Source organism: Erythrolamprus reginae, chromosome 3 (genome assembly GCF_031021105.1).
Source record: "Erythrolamprus reginae isolate rEryReg1 chromosome 3, rEryReg1.hap1, whole genome shotgun sequence".
In the NCBI taxonomy this organism is placed as follows: Eukaryota; Metazoa; Chordata; class Lepidosauria; order Squamata; family Dipsadidae; genus Erythrolamprus; species Erythrolamprus reginae.
Genome location: NC_091952.1, coordinates 47,104,068 through 47,124,743, shown reverse-complemented (window position 1 = coordinate 47,124,743; position 20,676 = coordinate 47,104,068). Strand labels below are relative to the sequence as shown.

Sequence of the window (20,676 nt, the reverse complement as noted above, 5' to 3'; positions counted from 1 at the left end):
TTACAAGATGAACAAGACTTCCTAGTAGATTCTTTAAGACCTGTCCCTTCAAATGGTTTCAATGGAACTACATATTATTTGTATTCTTTTTGTTGTTGGTAAACATACACATTTATCCAACCACTGTATAGTGAGTAAAACGATTTTATAGATCACAAATGAAACTATAAATATACAGTGGTACCTCTACCTATGAATGCCTCTACTTATGAAATTTTCTAGATAAGAACTGGGTGATCCAAGATTTTTTTTGCCTCTTCTCAAGAACCATTTTCCACTTACAAACCTGAAACTGTAACCAGAAAAGGCAGGGAGAAGCCTCCGTGGGGACCTCTCTAGGAATCTTCTGGGAGGAAACAGGGCCAGAAAAGGTGGGGAGAAGCCTCCGTGGGGCCTCTCTAGGAATCTCGGGGCCTCCACCCGCCCTATGATTTCCCCAATCGCATGCATTATTTGCTTTTACATTGATTCCTATGGGAAAAAATTGCTTCTACTTACAAACTTTTCTACTTAAGAACCTGGTCACCGAACGATACCACTGTAGTTGTAACTCCAGCAATTGAAATCATTTTTCTCTTTTCAATTAGGTCCTACCCTTTTAATTCAGCTTCAAAGAGATATGTTTCAGGCTATATGTCAGACTGATTGGAAAAACCACTTGTTTCTGAGATCCAGGCCAAGATATTGCACTTTGTTTTATTTCATGATAGTAATAGACTTTAGAACAATACTCTACTGTTTTACATTTGAATAATCAAAAGCCATTTCTACAAGTTACACGGTATCCTTGAGAGATGGTTATAATCAACCGTATCCCTTTAAAAATAATTGATCAAAAGCCAATTAAGGCCAACCCAGTGTTATTCAAATTTCCCAGCTATAATTCCTTTAGCTGGGAAATTTGAAAAACACTAGATAGGCTATCACGTTTTACTTTTTTTGCTGACATAGTTTTGGAAATGGCTTGACACAAAATTACCAGTAGAGACTTGCAAATTTAACTGTCCTTCATTTCCTAAAAATCCTTGAGCCATTTGGATTTAGGATGTTCTTCTACAGTGCGGATGTCATATTGCAAGGTTTGGTTAGATATTTTATTCTTAATGTACACATCAAGACAGTAGTACTACTTTGTAAACAGTGGTTTACTGCTATGATTAGTAATTGTATACATAGCTTTGTGCTATTTTTTTTCTTTATGCAGAAACTAATTGCAAGCTAATGAAGCCCTTTAACTAAAATGACAATGTGTGCATTGCAAGAAACAGGCAGATTCAGTTAAGTGTCCACAGGACACAATACTTTTCCAGATGTTTTCTTTCTCTATCGAACAATTTCTAGCATCCCAATCATACCATGACCAGCAGAGGAGAGGAAATCTGTCATTTAAACTATCAGTCTCATATTCAAAAAAAAGAAAGAAAAAGAAACAAAAATCTTGCCTGTTTTGCCCACAATCTTGGATGTATTTTATTATTATTTTACCATTACAATTTAAAAGTTGAAAGGAAGGAAACAATAACAATATTTCAGAATCTAATACAAAGCTCCATAAGCTTTCTCCTCTATACATGGGGGAAGGAAATCTGAAGGGACATTATTTACATTGAATTCTGCAGAGCTCTGCCCTTATTCAAGAGAATGTACTCTTATGTATGTCTGTGGGGCTTCTGATGCTGTTACCTAGTATTGGATAGCTTATTGATATACCTTCAGGCAAATAATCAAACTGAAAAAACAAGCTGTCCACAATTCAACCTTGAGCTATAGGTCCTCCACCTAGGTAGCATATTTGTTTCTTTAGGAACTTCTGAGTATAACGGATAGAAGCTGACCAAGGAGAGATTCAACCTAGAAATAAGGAAGAACTTTCTGATGGTGAGAGCGATAAACCAGTGGAACCGCCTGCCTGCAGAGATTGTGAATGCCCCAACACTGGAGATCTTCAAGAGGAGACTGGACTGCCATGCCTGGGATGGTATAGGGTCTCCTGCACCAAGGTCCCTTCCAACACAAGACCCACAGGGTCCCTTCCAACACAAACTATAAATAAATAGATATAAATAAATAAAGTCTGCAAAACCTCTGTTCTACTTAAACAGTAAATCGATTCCACCTTTCTTTTGTGCAAACCTTAGCCATCCCGGTGATGTATATTTACCAGGAAGCTGATTTGTTGAACATATGAAGATGTGGTTGGCTAATTTGTGGCTCAGGATGTTAATGCCAATTTAGCCAATGAAATAGATTTCAATCACAGTTCGGTACTCTAAATAGCATGTTGTGGAAATATATGGTATTTACTGGTTCTGGTTCTATAATCCTTTGCCACCAGCTTCTATCTATATTTTCATTTAAAAAAAAATATTCCCTTTGGCTAAGTAGACTCTCACAAGGCCAAAAATTACTTTTTTGGCAGAAAAGAAAGGGCACCAGATTTCTTTCAATCTCTTGCTGCTAAGTATTTTAATTTTGGAGCATTAGATTTTTAAGACAGTAACTGAAAGGATTTGCGTAGTTTTTACTTGGACAGAAAGTACAGCTAACGACCACAATCCGTTCTGGAAAGTTGGTTGGTACTTGAAATGTTTGGTATCCAAAACAATTTCCCCCATAAGATATAAAGAAAATAGATTTAATTGGTTCCCAGCCCGTTGACTCAGTAATACAGTGATCCCTTGCTTATCGCGGGTGTTCCGTTCCAGGACCACCCGCGATAAATGAAAATCCGTGAAATAGGATTTTTTTCTCTCCCCAAGACAAGAGGTAAAGAGAGAGGGTGGAAGTGAGGGACAATGTTGGGCGGGAGAAAGAAAAAAACCTGCGATGCACCACATGAGAACATGTGGCATTGTAAAATCGGGAGTGTTCGGTATCCAAATTTTGTTCAGTATCCGGTGCAAATTTTTAATGAAATTTTGGTTGTTATCTGAAATGTTCACTATCGGAGGTGTTTGCTAGCCGAGGGTCCACTGTATTAGTAAAATTGTATTAAAAATAATCCATATACGATAGGGTTATATCTTGTTCTATTTTCTTGTTAATTTCCTTTTATTCAAATGGAACCAGAAACAATCCCAACCTTCTGAATTATGTCCCTAAGGCTTAATTCTGAGGAACTGTTTTCTAAGTTATAAGCATGCAAATTTACACCTTAACATTTAGTGCAAGAAGCATCCATGCTTAGTATTGATCCTGCTGGAATGTTTTTAGTAGCCAGCACATAAAAGATATGATAGCCTCATCAATCACAATAATAAGATCATGACATTAGTTAATAACTGGTTAGAGAAGTTGTTCTCATTTATTTTCTCAGTTACTCTTCAGAAAAGGACAATGCAAAAACCACATTGCTGTTATTATCAAACTCCTTTAAATATCTATCAATATGGAATACTTTTTTTTTTTTGCAAAATGGCAATCCTTGACTTAATCTAGAGAGTTATGCTGAATTGATCATGATCAGTATTTGGACTGAGATAGGAAATCCAAAGCTATAGATTAGAGTGAAAAACTGAAAAGTATCTCAGAGAAGAAGGCAATGGCTAACCTCTTGCATTTGACAACAAAAAAGGTACATAAATATGGCCACGTAAGTCACCAAGAGCCAAGCTTGAGATGAAATAGACTTTTAGTTTCAATGGGCCAAGGAAAAAGGCAAGATTTCCTTAACAGATTCTTCTGCTACATCAAAGTAGATGCACAATATTTAGTCAAGATAGAATGCATTACTTGTCCTCAACAAATTTTTTGAATTCCTCTAGCATTGGGGCCATCTGTTAAGTTGTTGTTTCTCCAGCAATTTTAAAAAAAAGCTTCATTACTCAAAGGATGAAACATGGATGTTTTGCAGATACACTCTGTACCAAGGTAGGCAAGTGAGGATGTTGACAGATTCAATTAGGTTCTGGCTTCATGAATTTGGATATCCCATTTGTATTAATTGGCAGAAGACAGTTCCACAAAAGTGATTTCTTCAAGAGCAATGAATACTGTGACTGTGCAAGATTAAGATGCCATTTTATGTACTGCCACTATGATGCCATCATGCCTCTGGATCATGATATTCCTGGGGGGGGGGGGGGGAGAACAATAAATAAATAAGTTATAGACTTTTTGATAGTGTAAGCAAACCCAAAATATTAATGAAAATGGTGCAGACTGAGGTTGTCTGCATGATTTTATAATTCCTATAGTTACATAACTTGTTGAACCTGGTGCTTTATTTATTGAAATTATATAACCACCCATCTCACTTATGTATGTTTTTTGGGCAAAACAAGCAACACAAAAATTACATAATGAGTACACCTTATACATTTAAACAGTGAAAACACTATAAGTTATTTATTTATTTAATTTTGCCATCAGGCATGGGGGTATTGAGATATCTCCCCCGGGCCTATACAATTTATGTATGGTATGTCTGTGTGTATGTCTGCTTAATAACGGTTTTAAAAAAAATGTTTTTAAATTATTAGATTTGTCATGAATTGTTTTATTGCTGTTGTGAGCTGCCCCGAGTCTATGGAGAGGGGCGGCATACAAATCTAATAAATAATAATAATAATAATAATAATAATAATAATTTTGTCCAATACACAATAATACACAATGAAGGTAGTAGAGGACACCTTCAATGGAAAAAAAGAAAAGAAAATTAGAGAGGAATAGAAGAGAGAGTATAGGATGAGATAAATCAAAGAGAGAATAGAAGAAAGATAAAGGGATAGAAGAGAAGATATATGGGATATAGGAGAGACAATAGGACAGGGTTCGGAAGGCACTCTAGTGCGCTTATGCACACCCCTTACTGACCTCTTAGGAATCGGGGGGAGGTCAACTGTGAACAATCTAATGGTAAAATGTTGGGAGTTAGGGGATGATACTACGGAGTCCGGTAATGAGTTCCACACTTCAACAACTCTATTACTAAAGTCGTATTTTTTACAGTCAAGCTTGGAGCGGTTAATATTGAGCTTAAATCTGTTAAGTGCTCTTGTGTTGTTGTGGTTGAAGCTGAAGTAGTCGTTGACGTGGAAGAATGCAATCAAAGTTATACAGCCTTTAATGGACTCCATGTTTCCACGGGAACTCCACACCCAACAGAAAACCCAGGTTTATCCCCAACAACTCCAAAATATAGCTCATGGGGATATAAACATGATATTAAGGATTCAAATCCAAGATTAAGAACCGCAGTGGTGCAGTTGTTAGAATGTAGTACTGCAGGCTACTTTGCTGACTGACTGTAATTTGGCAGTTTGAATCTCTCCAGGCTCAAGGCTGACTCAGCCTTCCATCTTTCCGAGGTCGGTTGAATTAGGATCCAGATTGTTGGGGGACATTTGCTGACACTGTAAAATGCTTAGAGAGGGCTGTAAAGCACTGTGAAGCAGTATATAAGTCTAAATGCTATTGCTGTTAAAAGAGACAGCTTGGTGTGGTAGTTATAATAGGTATAATAGTAAATGGTTTCTCCCTGTAATGGACATCAATATTTACGGAATCATATATTAGTCTTTAAAACTGTATTAATTATGCTCACCCAGTGTCTGATTCAAGACATACAACAGGAATATCTGTTGGATCAGAAGTTAATTTTGCTGCTTGCTGGGCCAAAATAGATATTACACCTGCATGCTCATCTGAGAGGGTGCCACGACCTAGAAGGTGCATCATTCAAAAGAAAAATGTTCTGTATTTAGCTATGTGAAGAAGAATAAACATTCTCCCCAAATAATTAACTGTAAATTGCAAGAATTGTCTGGATTCCTGACAATATGTCCAGTTACTACCGGTAGTTGAAAAGTCAAAGTGCACTGAAGGACCAATACAGCTACATTACATTTTCAGAAACTTGGTTGAATTTTTGGCAATAAAATCCTGAAACAGTTGGACTTTTGGATATGACCCAGCAATGCTTTTATTGTGTCACTTATTTGCTGCAGCTTTACAATTATTAACTAGATTCTAAGTCTAAGAAGAGGGATGGAAAAGCTCGTCTAATGTGTAGTTGCTAATTTTGTCCACTGTAATCCAGAGGTGTGGAAGGATAGACTTCGTTGGTCTCCTTTGTAAACTCCAAAACCTTAGTGATTTCCTCTTATCCTTTAGGAAGAAAAAAAATCCTCATATTTATTTATCTTTTTATGATCCCCCTTAACACAGGGATCCCTAATCCCTGGGCTGTGACCCACCTCCAGGCTTTGAGCTGTTCAGAACCAGGCTGCAGAAGTAGTGGGCGGTGTGCATGCATCCCCACTTTCCTGGACAGGGGGCAAGTGTGTGCCGCTTACCTGTCACTCATGCGAAACCATCCCCTTGCCCCCTTCCCCCAGTCCACAAGCTGAAAAAGTTGGAGAACTCTGCCTTAGTAGGTTTTAAAAAGTGGCTCCCTCCTCATTTCTAGCTTTACTATTGTTTCAGAATTTTACCTACAGCAGTATTGGTTTAAAAAGGTTGCATTATTAAGTCAGTGCAATTTTTCACAGAATGAAAAAGGGTTTTCCGTTTCTCAGTGAATGTGGAAGGCTACTCCTCTTCTCCTTGCTAACAAATGGGCTAACTGACTCTACATCTTCCTCCATGGCTCTTACAAGTTTACATCATTGTGGTTCAATTGCTAGATCCGCCTAACCACAGTGAACCAGAAACCAAAAACATGCTGACTAAAATTCAGTTGGTTCAATAGGTTTGTAAATATAAACTAACTGCTGGAACAAAAGTAAGGCCCTTTCTTAGGTGGGGGTGGGTGGATCTTCAGACAGCCACTCATGCTCTAATTATCATGCTCTAATTATCTCAAAACTTGAATAAAATAGAATTCTTTATTGGCCAAGTATGATTGGTGAAAGAAAGAATTTGTCTTTGGTGTATATGCTCTCATCAAGAATCATCAGGTACAACATTTCATAATTGTCATAGGGTACAAATAAGCGATCAGGCAACAATATTAATATAAATTGTAAGGATGCAGTCCTGCAGTCATAAATGGGGGGGGGGAGATGGGTGATAGGAACGATGAGAAGACTAATAGTAATAGTAATGTGGCCTTAGTGAATAGTTGGACAGTGGTGAGGGAATTATTTGTTTAGCAGAGTGATGGCGTTCTGGGGGAAAAAACTGTTCTTGTGTCTAAGTTGTCTTGGAGTGCAGTGCTCTTTAGTATTGTTTTGAGGGTAGGAGTTGAAAAAAATGTATGTCCAGGATGTGAGGGGGTCAGTAAATATTTTCACAGCCTTCTTTGATTCATGCAGTGTACTGTCGAAGGCAGGTTGGCAGTAACTGTTTTTTTCTGCAGTTCTGATTATCCTCTATGTCTGTGTCTGTCTTGTTTGGTTGCAGAACTTGACTAATGTGACATGCTCTACACAGGCTGTTTTAAAAGACTAGACAGAAATTTTAACTGGGACAAAATGCAGCCATGGGAGCAGTGATGGACATGCCTCAGCATGCCCAACTAACTAACACCTCTGCTTCACAAACTCAGAGGTTGGTTTGCTTCCTAATGTAATTTAAGGAACTGTTTTCTATAAAGCCCCACATGGCATGGAGCCTGGTTAATTGAGGGACCATCTGCTTCCCATAGTATCTCCTGGCAAATTCAATCCTATAGTGTTCCTTCAATTAAACAATGACATTTTTCAGGACATCAGAAGTGCCCCTTCTCTGTAGCTGTTGCTCACCCTCTGGAATGAGGTTCTTCCTGAGATCTAGATAGACCCTATTTTGCGGCATCTACGGAGAGGGGCGGCATACAAATCTAATAAATTGAATTGAATTGCTGTTGCCCAGAAGTCATGGAAGGCCTCGGGCAAGGGAAGAGTGAGACCACATGCATTGCATCATGGTTGCATCGGTTGGCGCAGTGGTTAGAGTGCAGTACTGTAAGCTACTTCTAATGATCATCGGCTGCCAGTAGTTTGGCAGATCGAATCTCAGTAGGCTCAAGATTGACTCAGCCTTCCATCCTTCCAAGGTTGGTAAAATGAGGACCCAGACTGTTAGGGGCAATATGCTGACTCTCCATAAACCGCCTAGAGAGGGCTTTAAAATACTTTGAAGCGGTATATAAATCTAAAGCTAAATGCATCTTTTTTTTAAGGCTTAATTGATTTTATTGTAATTTTTTTGATGGCTGTGGACTTTTTCCAGGCGCTGAGAGTTGAGCGGCAAAAAAAAAAAAAAAGCTTCGTAAGCTGGGATGATCATTGCTAAATTTCTAGCTTAGGATTCTTCCATCACTGCTACAGAAGCAGATGTCCAAATTCCCAATAGGCATTTCCAGAGTTTAAAAAGAAGAAACAAAAACAAAGCACCACTTGCTGTTTCATTAGGAGCAGGGTTTAAAGGAGGCCAACAACAAGAGGACCCTGTTACAATTTGTAATACAAAATGGATGCATGTGAAAACGAGTTTAAAAAAATCTTAGAATTTGTAAAGCAAAATTAATGCATGTGAAAACGAGAGAACTCAACCACCAAGAGGAGAGTTCGCCAACCTGGGCAAGTAAGCTGGGCGGAGTTCAACTCCCAGAACCCAGCTTTGCTGGCTGGGTGAATTTTGGGAGTTAAAGTCCGCCCAGCTTAAAGTTGCCCAGGTTGGAGACCCCAGACCAAGAGAAGGCGACCTCTGACCCCGGAAGTGGTCTACTTACAGCCCAAATTGAGTCCCTGAGAATCGGTGCAGAGGACTCCGGCAATGGAGGGATTCTTCATACTAAGGAAAAAGGAAACGGCACGGGTGAGAGTGGAACCGGCCAGAGAAGAAAACACCCCTCCCCCCAACAGGACGGCTGCCCTTCTTTAAAAAGGGGGGGGGAACTTGCCGAGCAGGCGCACCGTTCTCTAAGTGTCACTTACGTATCTTCCAAATGCGCCTCTAGCGTCCCTTCCATTTTGCCGACTGCAAACCTCTCCAGCAGCTTCCGAGACCATCAGCTGGTCTGGAGCCACGTGACTAGGAAGGTTCGGACGGCGGCTCGCAAAGGTCAAAATTCTTAAAACGCCGTTCGGAAAACGCGAACAAAACTTTCTGCGGAAAGGGATCGCGGTCCGTGATTGTTTAAAACGCAGCTTTGTTTAGATTTTGTTTTTTTGTTTTGTACCGAACGCGTATTTGTAGTTGAGAGGTTTTATTTCTTTCCCCGAAGATAGATGCCTCCTATCGAAAATGATTTTAGATTTTTGCTTGGGGTTGAGCTTTGCGACCATCGGTGCCTGCTTAGGCATAGCTAGGATCCTATTATTGTGTGTGTGAACAATAAAATAATATTTATTTATTTTTATTTATTTATTTTGTCAAGCATGCATATGGTTGCAAACAAAGTATAAACATGGTTGTGAATATATACTGCTCAAAATAATAATAATAAAGGGAACACTCAAAGAACACAGCCTAGATCAGAATGAATGAAATATTCTCATTTAATACTTTGTTCTGTACAAAGTTGAATGTGCACAAACGACATGTGAAATTGATTGTCAATCAGTGTTGCTTTTTCAGTGGACAGTTTGATTTCACAGAAGTTTGATTTACTTGGAGTTATATTGTGTTGTTTAAGTGTTCCCTTTATTTTTTTTTGAGCAGTGATATGAGGGATCATACAATCTAGGACTAGAGAGGTACTAATACCACTCTATAAAGCCTTAGTTAGACCACACCTAGAGTACAGCATTCAGTTTTGGTCACCACACTAAAAAAAGACATTGAAACTCTAGAGAAAGTGCAGAAGGGAGCAACCAGGATGATAAGGGGACTGGAAACTAAAGCGTAGAAAGAGAGGTTGCAGGAACTGGGCATGGCTAGTTTAGCAAAGAGAAGGACCAGGAGAGACGTGATCGCAGTGCTCCAATACCTGAGGAGCTGCTACAGAAAGAAGAGCGTCAGGCTGTTTTCCATACTTTCTTGTGCTTTGGACCAAAGTGAGATTCAACTTGGAAATAAGGAGGAATTTTCTAAAGGTGAGAGCGATCAGCCAGTGGAACTGCTTGCCTGCGGAAGTTGTGAGTGCTCCAACACTTGAGACTTTCAAGGGGAGATTGGACTGCCATTTGTCCGAAATGGTATAGAGACTCCTGCTTGAGCAGTGGATTGGACCAGATGACCTACAAGGTCCTTCCAACTCTGAATGAATGAATGAATGAATGAATGAATGAATGAATGAATGAATGAATGAATGAATGAATGAATGAATGAATGAAGTACAAAGATGGTTATGAGTATAGGACATTTTACAAATACATGGGTACATTAGGACAGAGACAGTAGGCATGATGGTGTGCTTATGCATGCCCCCTACAAACCTCTTAGAAATGGGGTGAGGTCAGGGATGGGCTACTGCCCAGACGGGTGGTGTGGGGGAGAGAACACCGTGGGGTAGCGAAAATGGAGCTACATCCCAGAACACCCAATTTGCACTGAAAGATGTTGAAAGAAAATGCAGGTTGTCCTGCATAAGCCATGGCCACAGTATGATAGTAAAAAGTTTGGTAGCTATTCACTGGGTGAGGTCAACGGTAGACAGTCTGAGGTTAAAGTTTTGGAGGTTTGGGGAAGAAACTACAGTGTCAGGTAAAGTATTCCAGGCATTAACCCCTCTTGCTGAAGTTGAATATTTTGCAATCAAGTTCAGAGTGGTTTACATTAAGTTTGTATCTATTGTGGGCTCATGTATTGTTGCGGTTGATGCTGAAGTGGTCATTGACAGTGGTCATTGTAGCAGATAATTTTGTCTGCTACGCTTAGGTCAGATCGCAGTTCTAAATTATCTAGGCCCAAAATTTCAAGTCTGGTAGTATAGTACAGTGTTTCCCAACCTTGGCAACTTGAAGATTTTTGGACTTCAACTCCCAGAATTCCCCAGCCAGCAAATGCTGGGTGGGGAATTCTGGGAGTTGAAGTCCAGATATCTTCAAGTTGCCAAGGTTGGGAAACGCTGGTATAGTGTATTCTGTTGCAAACAGAAGAATGTAATACTCTTCTCATGCAATATCTCTGGACCGGGGTGGATTGCAACTACTGCTGCTACCAGTGCGCTTTGCATGCAACTCCACTTGTGTTGTGTGTGAACACGTGGGGTGTATGTGCGTCCCAGTATGTTTTTGATTCTGCGCATGCACAGGAAGAAAAAATGCACTGAAATCTTGCGAGGGGACACATGCGCACGAGACATCTCTGCAATTTGTTTGCTTCTGCGCATCCACAGAAGCAAAAAATCACTGAAATCTGGTGCATGCGCACAGTGAAGGGCCCTGCATTTTCTTTCAACATCTTTCAGTGCAAATTGGGTGCTTTGGGCTGGAGCTCCATTTTTGCCACTGCGTTCCCCCCTGTCCGTCTGGGGCAGTAGCCCACCCCTGCATGCTCACGTCCCCTTATGAGATTTTGCTTATGCGCATGAAGCAAAAATATGAAAAAGATGGCAGCGCTTATAGGACTGGCACTGGTAGTGATCACATGCAAATTGCATAATCTGGCGGCCACTACCAATGCGCTATCTGCAACCCGCAAGTGTTGCGGCCCTATTTGGACCGGGAGTCACTGCTCACAGTCACTCATGCCCTCATCACCTCGAGGCTCAACTACTGTAATGCTCTGCATGGGGCTACCTTTGAAAAGTGTTTGGAAACTTCAGATTGTGCAGAATGCAGCTGCGAGAGCAATCATGGGCTTTCCTAAATATGCCCATGTTACACCAACACTCCGCAGTCTGCATTGGTTGCCTATCAGTCACAATTCAAAGTGTTGGTTATGACCTATAAAGCCCTTCATGGCATCGGACCAGAATATCTCCGGGACCGCCTTCTGCTGCACGAATCCCAGCAACCAGTTAGGTCCCACAGAGTTGGCCTTCTCCAGGTCCTGTCGACAAAACAATGTCGATTGGTGGGTCCCAGGGGAAAAGCCTTCTCTGTGGCAGCCCCAGCCCTCTGGAACCAGCTCCCTCCAGAGATCAGAATTGCCCCCACCCTCCTCGCCTTTCGCAAGCTCCTTAAAACTCACCTCTGTCGTCAGGCATGGGGGAACTGAGATATCCTTTCCCCCTAGGCCTATACAATTTATACATGGTATGTTTGTGTGTGTGCTTGTTTGGTTTTTAATAAGGTTTCTTTTAGTTATTTTAAATATTAGATTTGTTATATGCTGTTTTTATTATTGTTGTTAGCCACCCCAATCAAACAAACAAACAAACAAACAAACAAACAAACAAACAAACAAACTACTCTGGACATTCTCAATTGTATTAATGTGCAATATGTAGCGTGGGTTCCAGACAGATGAGCTTTGTTGAAGAATTGGTCTAGCAAATGTTCTGTATGCTCTGGTTAAAAGTACAATATTACCAGAGAAGAAGCTACGCAAGATTAGGTTAACCACTCTTAATGCCTTCTCAGCAATGCTGTTGCGGTGGGCTCCGGCACTTAGATCATTAGAGATGAGAACTCCAAGGTCCTTTACTGAGTGATGATCGTCAACATTATATACACTGCTCAGAGTCATATGCGCTAGATGTTAGATTTACTTATGTCTAATAAGTAAATAAGTATAATAAAAAAACCATATGTAAGTCATGTTTAGCATCAGATAAAAAACGCCCCGTTTAACTTTCTATATCAGTATCAATTCAATGCTGCCATCTAGCTGCGATTTCTTTCTCAATATCTACTACCACCCTTGTTTAAAGGCAGGCAGTCATAAGAAAGCAGAAAGGTGCTGAGAGATGGTGCCTGTAATTAGGAAAAAAGAAAGAAAGAAATAATCCAGCATCTCTTTCACTGAAATTAGGTACTCCAGAAAGCGGATTATATTGAAACCGGTTCTTAGATCCATATTTAGATAAAAGTAAGAGAGTAAGAAACTCAAATTTGAATAGCTTTATAATCCGTTGAAGGCATACACAGCGTCAAAGATTTGATCAACTGTATCAAATCTACATATAATGAAATTATAAAGTCTTCCCCTGAAATTTTTGAAGCCCAAATCATTCTTTTTATACTACTCAAATACACTGATAAAAAAATAAATAAAGGCAACAGTTAAATAACACAATATAACTCTAAGTAAACCCAACTTCTGTGAAATCAAACTGTCCACTTAGGAAGCCACACTGATTGACAATCAATTTCACATGCTGTTGTGCACATTCAACTTTGTACAGAACGAAGTATTCAATGGGAATATTTTATTCATTCAGATCTGGGATGTGTTATTTGAGTGTTCCCTTTATTTTTTTGAGCAATTTATTTATTTATTTATTTATTTATTCATTCATTCATTTATTTATTTATTGGATTTGTATGCCGCCCCTCTCCGGAGACTCGGGGCGTCTAACAGCGACAATAAAACAGTGTCCTTTTGTATTCAACAGCATGTGATAACATGTATTTTTTAATATTCCATTAGCCTATGTTACTGGGAAATTATATAAAAATAATAATTTTAAACTGTCCAATTTGCTCATTTTTCTTTATTTTGTATTGAACATGTACTTGTATTTGAAAGCTAAGCTCTACTTTATCTCAAACCAAAGACAGATGCCTCCCATTGAAATTGATTTTAGATTTTTTTACAAAAATTAGGATGAAATGTTTACCTATAAATGTTCAACCAGATTGACTCCCAGAGCTATATTTAATGATTAGAAATGTTGCTTCCTAAATCAAATGCCACATTAATTCTTGTGCATCAGCACTTTCCCCTGATGAGATAGTCAGAAGCAAAAAGAGTGATGTTTCCTTTGCCACTTTCAATCACCAACAGGAATGTGAGATCTGAGCCATCCCATCTGTCACAACAACACAGAGCTCGAGTAAGATACTCTCTGTGTTAGTTGGGGAAAATAAAAGTTTATCATTCTCTGGACATGGAATTATGATCGGGAGAGAAAATTTTGTCACTCTAGGAAAGGAGGAATCAGGAATGCAAAACGGTGCTGGATTTATGATTACATATACCCATTTATTTTACATCCAATCTCCATATACTATTTCTATGTGCATTTAATATTAACTAGTGCTTCATAGATATGGCATATCTTTGTTCAACAGAGCAAAGGCATTTTTTACCTTTAGATGTTGGAGCCATAATCTCATGTGGCACAGATTAAAATATTTTACTTAAAAAGTTCAGAGGTGCAAAACATGGGCTCTCACATAAACAATAAAATCTTAGCAGCATAGCATAAGCATCAAGCAGAAACTACTTGTTTCAATCAAAACAAGTTTTCAAAAATGAGTTAAAAAGTGCTTAAGGGTCGATGCACATATGGACATTAGACGTAGATATACTGGCGTATATTAGACGTACAAATTCTGGCTGGGGAATTCTGGGAGTTGAAATCCAGATATCTTCAAGTTGCCAAGGTTGGGAAACACTAATATACAGTAATTATCATGAACCTTAGATTATGTACTGTCAACCTTACCCCATTCCTAAGAGGTCTGTAAGGGGTGTGCATAAGTGTACCAGCATGCCTATCGTCCCTGTCCTAGCGTACCCATGTATTTCATGCATTTATAACCAGGTTTATACCTATACCTGTTATCTAATACATGCTCATCAACACGCAAACGATTATTCATGGTTCTTCTATCTTGCCAAATTATACTGAGCATTCATTTCAGCATTCATTTCAGCATTCATTCAATACCATAATTCTCAATTTGGAAAAGGAGAAAGGAAGAAAGAGTAAACAAATTTAAAATTATAAGAGAAAAGATAAACATAGAATTTAATCTTGTTTACACTAACATCATGTCCTATTCTTCTCTATGCATTTATACTGTATATTTACAGCGTATTCTTGGTTCTATCATGTCCTTCACATTACATTGCCTGCTGCTGTTTAAATTCAACTCCTATTTCTTGTTTTACCATACATATTTCTCAAATAATCAATTTTCCCCTGCATTCAATGTACTTTTAAGGTTTTCCTGACCTAGGTCTCACTTTTAAATTACATAATAGAACCATACACTTTTGCACAACCATTTTTACTTGCCTAAAATCCTGACTACTCACCCAAACTGATGGGATTAGATCTAACAATGACGAAGAGATTTTTGAATAATGGCAATTTCTGAAGGCGCCTTGATTGTAATTCTCGCTTGCCAGGCACATAATAAACTATTATCTCTGTACAGTATTTTTTTTTCATTCCCCTTTCTTCCCCTTTGTAAATAATGGCATTGTTTCAATTGCCAGGCATAGGTGCAGTCATTTACGTCCAATAAGCAACTTAGACACTTCAAAAAGTTTCAGGACCATACAGTGGTACCTCTACTTACAAACTTAATTCATTCCGTGACCAGGTTCTTAAGTAGAAAAGTTTGTAAGAAGAAGCAATTTTTCCCATAGGAATCAATGTAAAGGCAAATAATGCCTGTTATTGGGGAAACCACAGGGAGGGTGAAACAGAGTCGACTGACAACGAGTCAGTCGAGGTGACTGGGGCTAAACGTCTTTGTCCATCTGTCTGGGAGGAGTTTGACTTGGTGACACCTGATGAAGTGGACAAGGCCATTGGAGCTGTGAGTTCTGCCACCTGTTCACTGGATCCGTGTCCCTCTTGGTTGGTTTCGGCCAGCCGAGAGGTGACACGGAGCTGGGCCCAGGAGATTACCAACGCTTCCTTGGGGAGGGGAGTCTTTCCAACACTCTATAAAGAAGCGCTCGTGCGCCCCCTCCTCAAGAAGCCTTCCCTGGACCCAGCCGTACTCAATAACTACCGTCCAGTCTCCAACCTTCCCTTCATGGGGAAGGTTGTCGAGAAGGTGGTGGCACTCCAGCTCCAGCGGTCCTTGGAAGAAGCCGATTATCTAGGTCCCCAGCAGTCGGGTTTCAGGCCCGGATACAGCACGGAAACTGCTTTGGTCGCGTTGATGGATGATCTCTGGCGGGCCCGGGACAGGGGCTTGTCCTCTGTCCTGGTGCTTCTTGACCTCTCAACGGCTTTCGATACCATCGACCATGGTATCCTTCTGCGCCGGCTGGAGGGGTTGGGAGTGGGAGGCACTGTTCTCCAGTGGTTCTCCTCCTACCTCTCCGGTCGGTCGCAGTCGGTGTTAGTGGGGGGTCAGAGGTCGACCTCTAGGTTTCTCCCTTGTGGGGTGCCTCAGGGGTCGGTCCTCTCCCCCCTGCTATTTAACATCTACATGAAACCGCTGGGTGAGATCATCCAAGGGCATGGGGTGAGGTATCATCAATATGCCGATGATACCCAGTTATACATCTCCACCCCATGTCCAGTCAACGAAGCAGCGGAAGTGATGTGCCGGTGCCTGGAGGCTGTTGGGGCCTGGATGGGTGTCAACAAACTCAAACTCAATCCAGACAAGACGGAGTGGCTGTGGGTCTTGCCTCCCAAGGACAATTCCATCTGTCCGTCCATCACCCTGGGGGGAGAAACATTGACCCCCTCAGAGAGGGTTCGCAACTTGGGCGTCCTCCTCGATCCACAGCTCACATTAGAGAAACATCTTTCAGCTGTGGCGAGGGGGGCGTTTGCCCAGGTTCGCCTGGTGCATCAGTTGCGACCCTATTTGGACCGGGAGTCACTGCTCACAGTCACTCATGCCCTTATCACCTCGAGGCTCGACTACTGTAACGCTCTCTACATGGGGCTACCTTTGAAAAGTGTTCGGAAACTTCAGATCGTGCAGAATGCAGCTGCGAGAGCAATCATGGGCTTTCCCAAATATGCCCATGTTACACCAACACTCCGCAGTCTGCATTGGTTGCCGATCAGTTTCCGGTCAGAATTCAAAGTGTTGGTTATGACCTATAAAGCCCTTCATGGCACCGGACCAGATTATCTCAGGAACCGCCTTCTGCCGCACGAATCCCAGCGGCCAGTTAGGTCCCACAGAGTGGGTCTTCTCCGGGTCCCGTCAACGAAACAATGCCACTTGGCGGGACCCAGGAGAAGAGCCTTCTCTGTGGCGGCCCCGGCCCTCTGGAACCAACTCCCCCCAGAGATTAGAATTGCCCCTACCCTCCTTGCCTTTCGTAAGCTACTCAAAACCCACCTCTGCCGCCAGGCATGGGGGAATTAAGACCTCTTCTCCCCCTAGGCTGATACAACTGTATGTATGGTATGTTTGTACGTATGTTGGTTTTATACATTAGGGGGTTTTAAGTTAGTTTTTAGTATTGGATTTTTACTGTATATTGTTTATGACTGTTGTTAGCCGCCCCGAGTTTTCGGAGAGGGGCGGCATATAAATCCAATAAATGAAATGAAATGAAATGAGGGTGGAGGCCCTGTTTCCTTTGATTCCCCTGATTCCCAGAGAGGCCCCATGGAGGCTTCTCACTGCCTTTTCTGGCCCTGTTTCCTCCCAGGAGTTTCCCAGAAAGGCCCCACGGAGGATTCTCCCTGCCTTTTCCGGTTACAGTTTCAGAGGCTCAGGTTTGTAAATGGAAAATGGTTCTTGAGAAGAGGCCAAAAAATCTTGGGACACCTGATTCTTATCTAGAAAAGTTTGTAAGTAGAGGCATTCTTAGGTAGAGGTACCACTGTATTTTAATATTTCTTCAGTTATACCTGTAGCTTTACCATTTTTCAATGCTGTTACTGCATTCATGGGTTTTTTTCTATAAGAAAGGAAACTGAAAATCAGCTGGCTAGCATGTGCATGGACGCTGGTGCTGACATAGCGCAACGCCTCACGTGTCTTATTATATGACTTTGCGTGCTTCAGCCAGCAAAAGCTTGGATTGGTGAAAACAAAGAGGCTTCATTTTAATGTAAAAAGAAAGCAGTTTGCAAAGTGTGGTGGGCCTTTTAGTCTGACCTCAAATTGAAGTTTGAGCCAAAAGCCACACATTGAAATTTCAAAGGCATTACTTTTTATAGTCTTCTATCTCCACGCTCCCCATGCCCCTCCTAAATCAGATCTAATGGCCGATCACAGCTAATCCAAAGCCCCTTTTAGAGAGAACATCATCTCTTTCTTTAATTACATGTTCGTCAACATCTCCCCATAGCTACCCATAAAATATTTTGACACCATTGCTTTTTCTCATCTTTATCTCCTTGGCATTAAGGAATGTCCCCTTAATGTCCCCTCATTCTAACAGTCCCCAAACAAAAGAATATCTATTTCTAATTCAACACTGTTACATATTTGTCTACTTTCAGCATGTCATAGAAACATAGAAGACCTCATGGTCCATCTAGTCTGCCCTTATACTATTTTCTGTATTTTATCTTAGGATGGATATATGTTTATCCCAGGCATGTTTAAATTCAGTTACTGTGGATTTATCTACCTCGTCTGCTGGAAGTTTGTTCCAAGGATCTACTACTCTTTCAGTAAAATAATATTTTCTCATGTTGCTTTTGATCTTTCCCCCAACTAACCTCAGATTGTGTCCCCTTGTTCTTGTGTTCACTTTCCTATTAAAACACTTCCCTCCTGGACCTTATTTAACCCTTTAACATATTTAAATGTTTCGATCATGTCCCCCCCTTTTCCTTCTGTCCTCCAGACTATACAGATTGAGTTCATTAAGTCTTTCCTGATACGTTTTATGCTTAAGACCTTCCACCATTCTTGTAGCCCGTCTTTGGACCCGTTCAATGTTGTCAATATCTTTTTGTAGGTGAGGTCTCCAGAACTGAACACAGTATTCCAAATGTGGTCTCACCAGCACTCTATATAGTGGGATCATAATCTCCCTCTTCCTGCTTGTTATACCTCTGGCTATGCAGCCAAGCATCCTACTTGCTTTCCCTACCGCCTGACTGCACTGTTCACTCATTTTGAGACTGTCAGAAATCACTACCCTTAAATCCTTTTCTTCTGAAGTTTTTGCTAACACAGAACTGCCAATACAATACTCAGATTGAGGATTCCTTTTCCCCAAGTGCATTATTTTACATTTGGAAACATTAAACTGCAGTTTCCATTGCTTTGACCATTTATCTAGTAAAGCTAAATCATTTACCATATTACAGATGCCTCCACGAATGTCAACCGTATTGCACACTTTAGAGTCATCGGCAAATAGGCAAACCTTCCCTACCAAACCTTCCCCTTTTCTGTAACCATCCTAAAACAGAATAATGTTTATTTGCATCTCTAACCTATATACCCAGATACTATACACAAGGGAACATACATGTCAGCAAGCTCTGCGTGTGCACACATGCAAAATGTCACGATGTGAAGTGGTGGCGAAGGTAAATGGAATCCACCCCTGACCCTGGACTACAATCATTTATCTAAAAAAAAGTCCATTAGAATAGAGTAGAATAGAATAGAATTATTTATTGGCCAAGTATGATTGGACAGACAAGGAATTTGTCTTTGGTGCAGATGCTCTCATTGTACATTAAAAAAATATACATTTGTTAAGAATCATGAGGTACAACACTTAATGTTTAGTTTAGTTTAGTTTAGTTTATTTAGATTTGTATGCCGCCCCTCTCTGAAGACTCGGGGCGGCTAACAACAATAAAAAAACAATGTAACAAATCTAATCTTAAAAGGTAATCTAAAAAACCCCAATTTAAGAGACCAATCATACCAACAAGCATACCATGTATAAATTTTATAAGCCTAGGGGGAAGGGAGAAATTTTTTTTCAATTCCCCCATGCCTGATGACAGAGGTGGGTTTTAAGGAGCCTGCGAAAGGCAAGGAGGGTGGGGGCAACTCTGATATCTGGGGAGAGCTGGTTCCAGAGGGTCGGGGCCGCCACAGAGAAGGCTCTTCTCCTGGGTCCCGCCAAATGACATTGTTTAGTTGACGGGACCCGGAGAAGGCCAACTCTGTGATTGTCATAGGAGTCAATAAGCAATGAGAAACAACATTAATAAAAATCTTAAGGATACAAGCAGCAAGTTACAGTCATACAGTCATAAGTGGGAGGAGATGGGTGATAGGAATGATGAGAAAAAACTAGTAGAAATAGAAGTGCAGACTTAGTTAATAGTTTGACAGTGTTGAAGGAATTATTTGTTTAGTAGAGTGATTGCATTTGGGGAAAAACTGTTCTTGTGTCTAGTTATCTTGGTGTGCAAGTCCTCGGTAGCAACGTTTTGAGGGTAGGAATTGAAACAGCTTGTGTGTAGGATACGAGGGGTCAGTAAATATTTTCGCAGCCCTCTTTTTGACTTGTGCAGTATACAAGTCCTCAATGGAAGGCAGGTTGGCAGCAATTGTTTTTTCTGCAGTTAGGAGAATTGTTTTTCTGCAGTTATCTCATTATGAGTTTAAATTATGTTTTTCTTGGGAACTAAACACATTCACACATAAATTTTGGCTGTCACTCAAGTGCAAGCCTCTTCCTCCCAAATTACAGCCACAATAATTTCCCTGATATTAGAGACAGACATGGAGAGAGGGAGGGAGGGAGAAAGAGAGAGAAGCAAATTCTTTTTCATTGAATTGAACGAAACTTGATAGATGAGCTGAAAGGGAATGTTTCTGCACGACAGTAAAAATGCCACCTTTACAAGCACTGAAGAAGCATCCATTGTTAGAGATGGAGGGACTCTTATCAGCATGACAATTCTTTCAGTATAAAATATAGAGAGCCAACATTAATTTTTCCCAAGAATAATTCTTTCATATAAATGAATCATAAATGACTCTGAATGTGTATTTATTTAGTGCATCTGAAAATGGATTTTAATATCACAAGGTTTATTTTTTTTTGCATATT

At 40.5% G+C, this 20,676-nt stretch overlaps 2 protein-coding genes across 2 annotated transcripts in view; one reads left to right on the top strand and one right to left on the bottom strand.

The window, feature by feature from the left end:
* Positions 1 to 1,445: 1,445 nt before the first annotated feature.
* LAMTOR5 (late endosomal/lysosomal adaptor, MAPK and MTOR activator 5) lies at positions 1,446 to 8,971 on the bottom strand. The gene is made up of 4 exons (XM_070745084.1): positions 8,865 to 8,971; positions 8,660 to 8,721; positions 5,549 to 5,666; positions 1,446 to 4,069 (listed from the first exon to the last, which is right to left on the bottom strand). Exons 1-4 carry the CDS (start codon positions 8,897 to 8,899, stop codon positions 4,009 to 4,011), a joined length of 276 nt encoding a protein of 91 aa, XP_070601185.1. The 5' UTR covers positions 8,900 to 8,971; the 3' UTR covers positions 1,446 to 4,008.
* Positions 8,972 to 8,991: 20 nt separating this feature from the next.
* The window catches only part of PROK1 (prokineticin 1), a gene marked incomplete at its 5' end in the record, with an annotated part of 36,566 nt that continues 24,881 nt past the window's right edge, over positions 8,992 to 20,676 (top strand). The window contains one exon of the mRNA XM_070748514.1: positions 8,992 to 9,054. Within this exon, the coding sequence (XP_070604615.1) occupies positions 8,992 to 9,054 (63 nt within the window). The remainder of the gene's footprint in view (positions 9,055 to 20,676) is intronic.

Coding starts and splice junctions, on each gene's coding strand:
- LAMTOR5 (XM_070745084.1), bottom strand. CDS start 8,899: ATGGAAGGGACGCTAGAGGCGCATTTGGAAGATAC. Junction 8,722..8,864: donor GAGGCGCATTTGGAAGATAC/GTAAGTGACACT, acceptor CTTTTTCCTTAG/TATGAAGAATCCCTCCATTG. Junction 4,070..5,548: donor TGTCTTGAATCAGACACTGG/GTGAGCATAATT, acceptor CCCCCCCCCCAG/GAATATCATGATCCAGAGGC.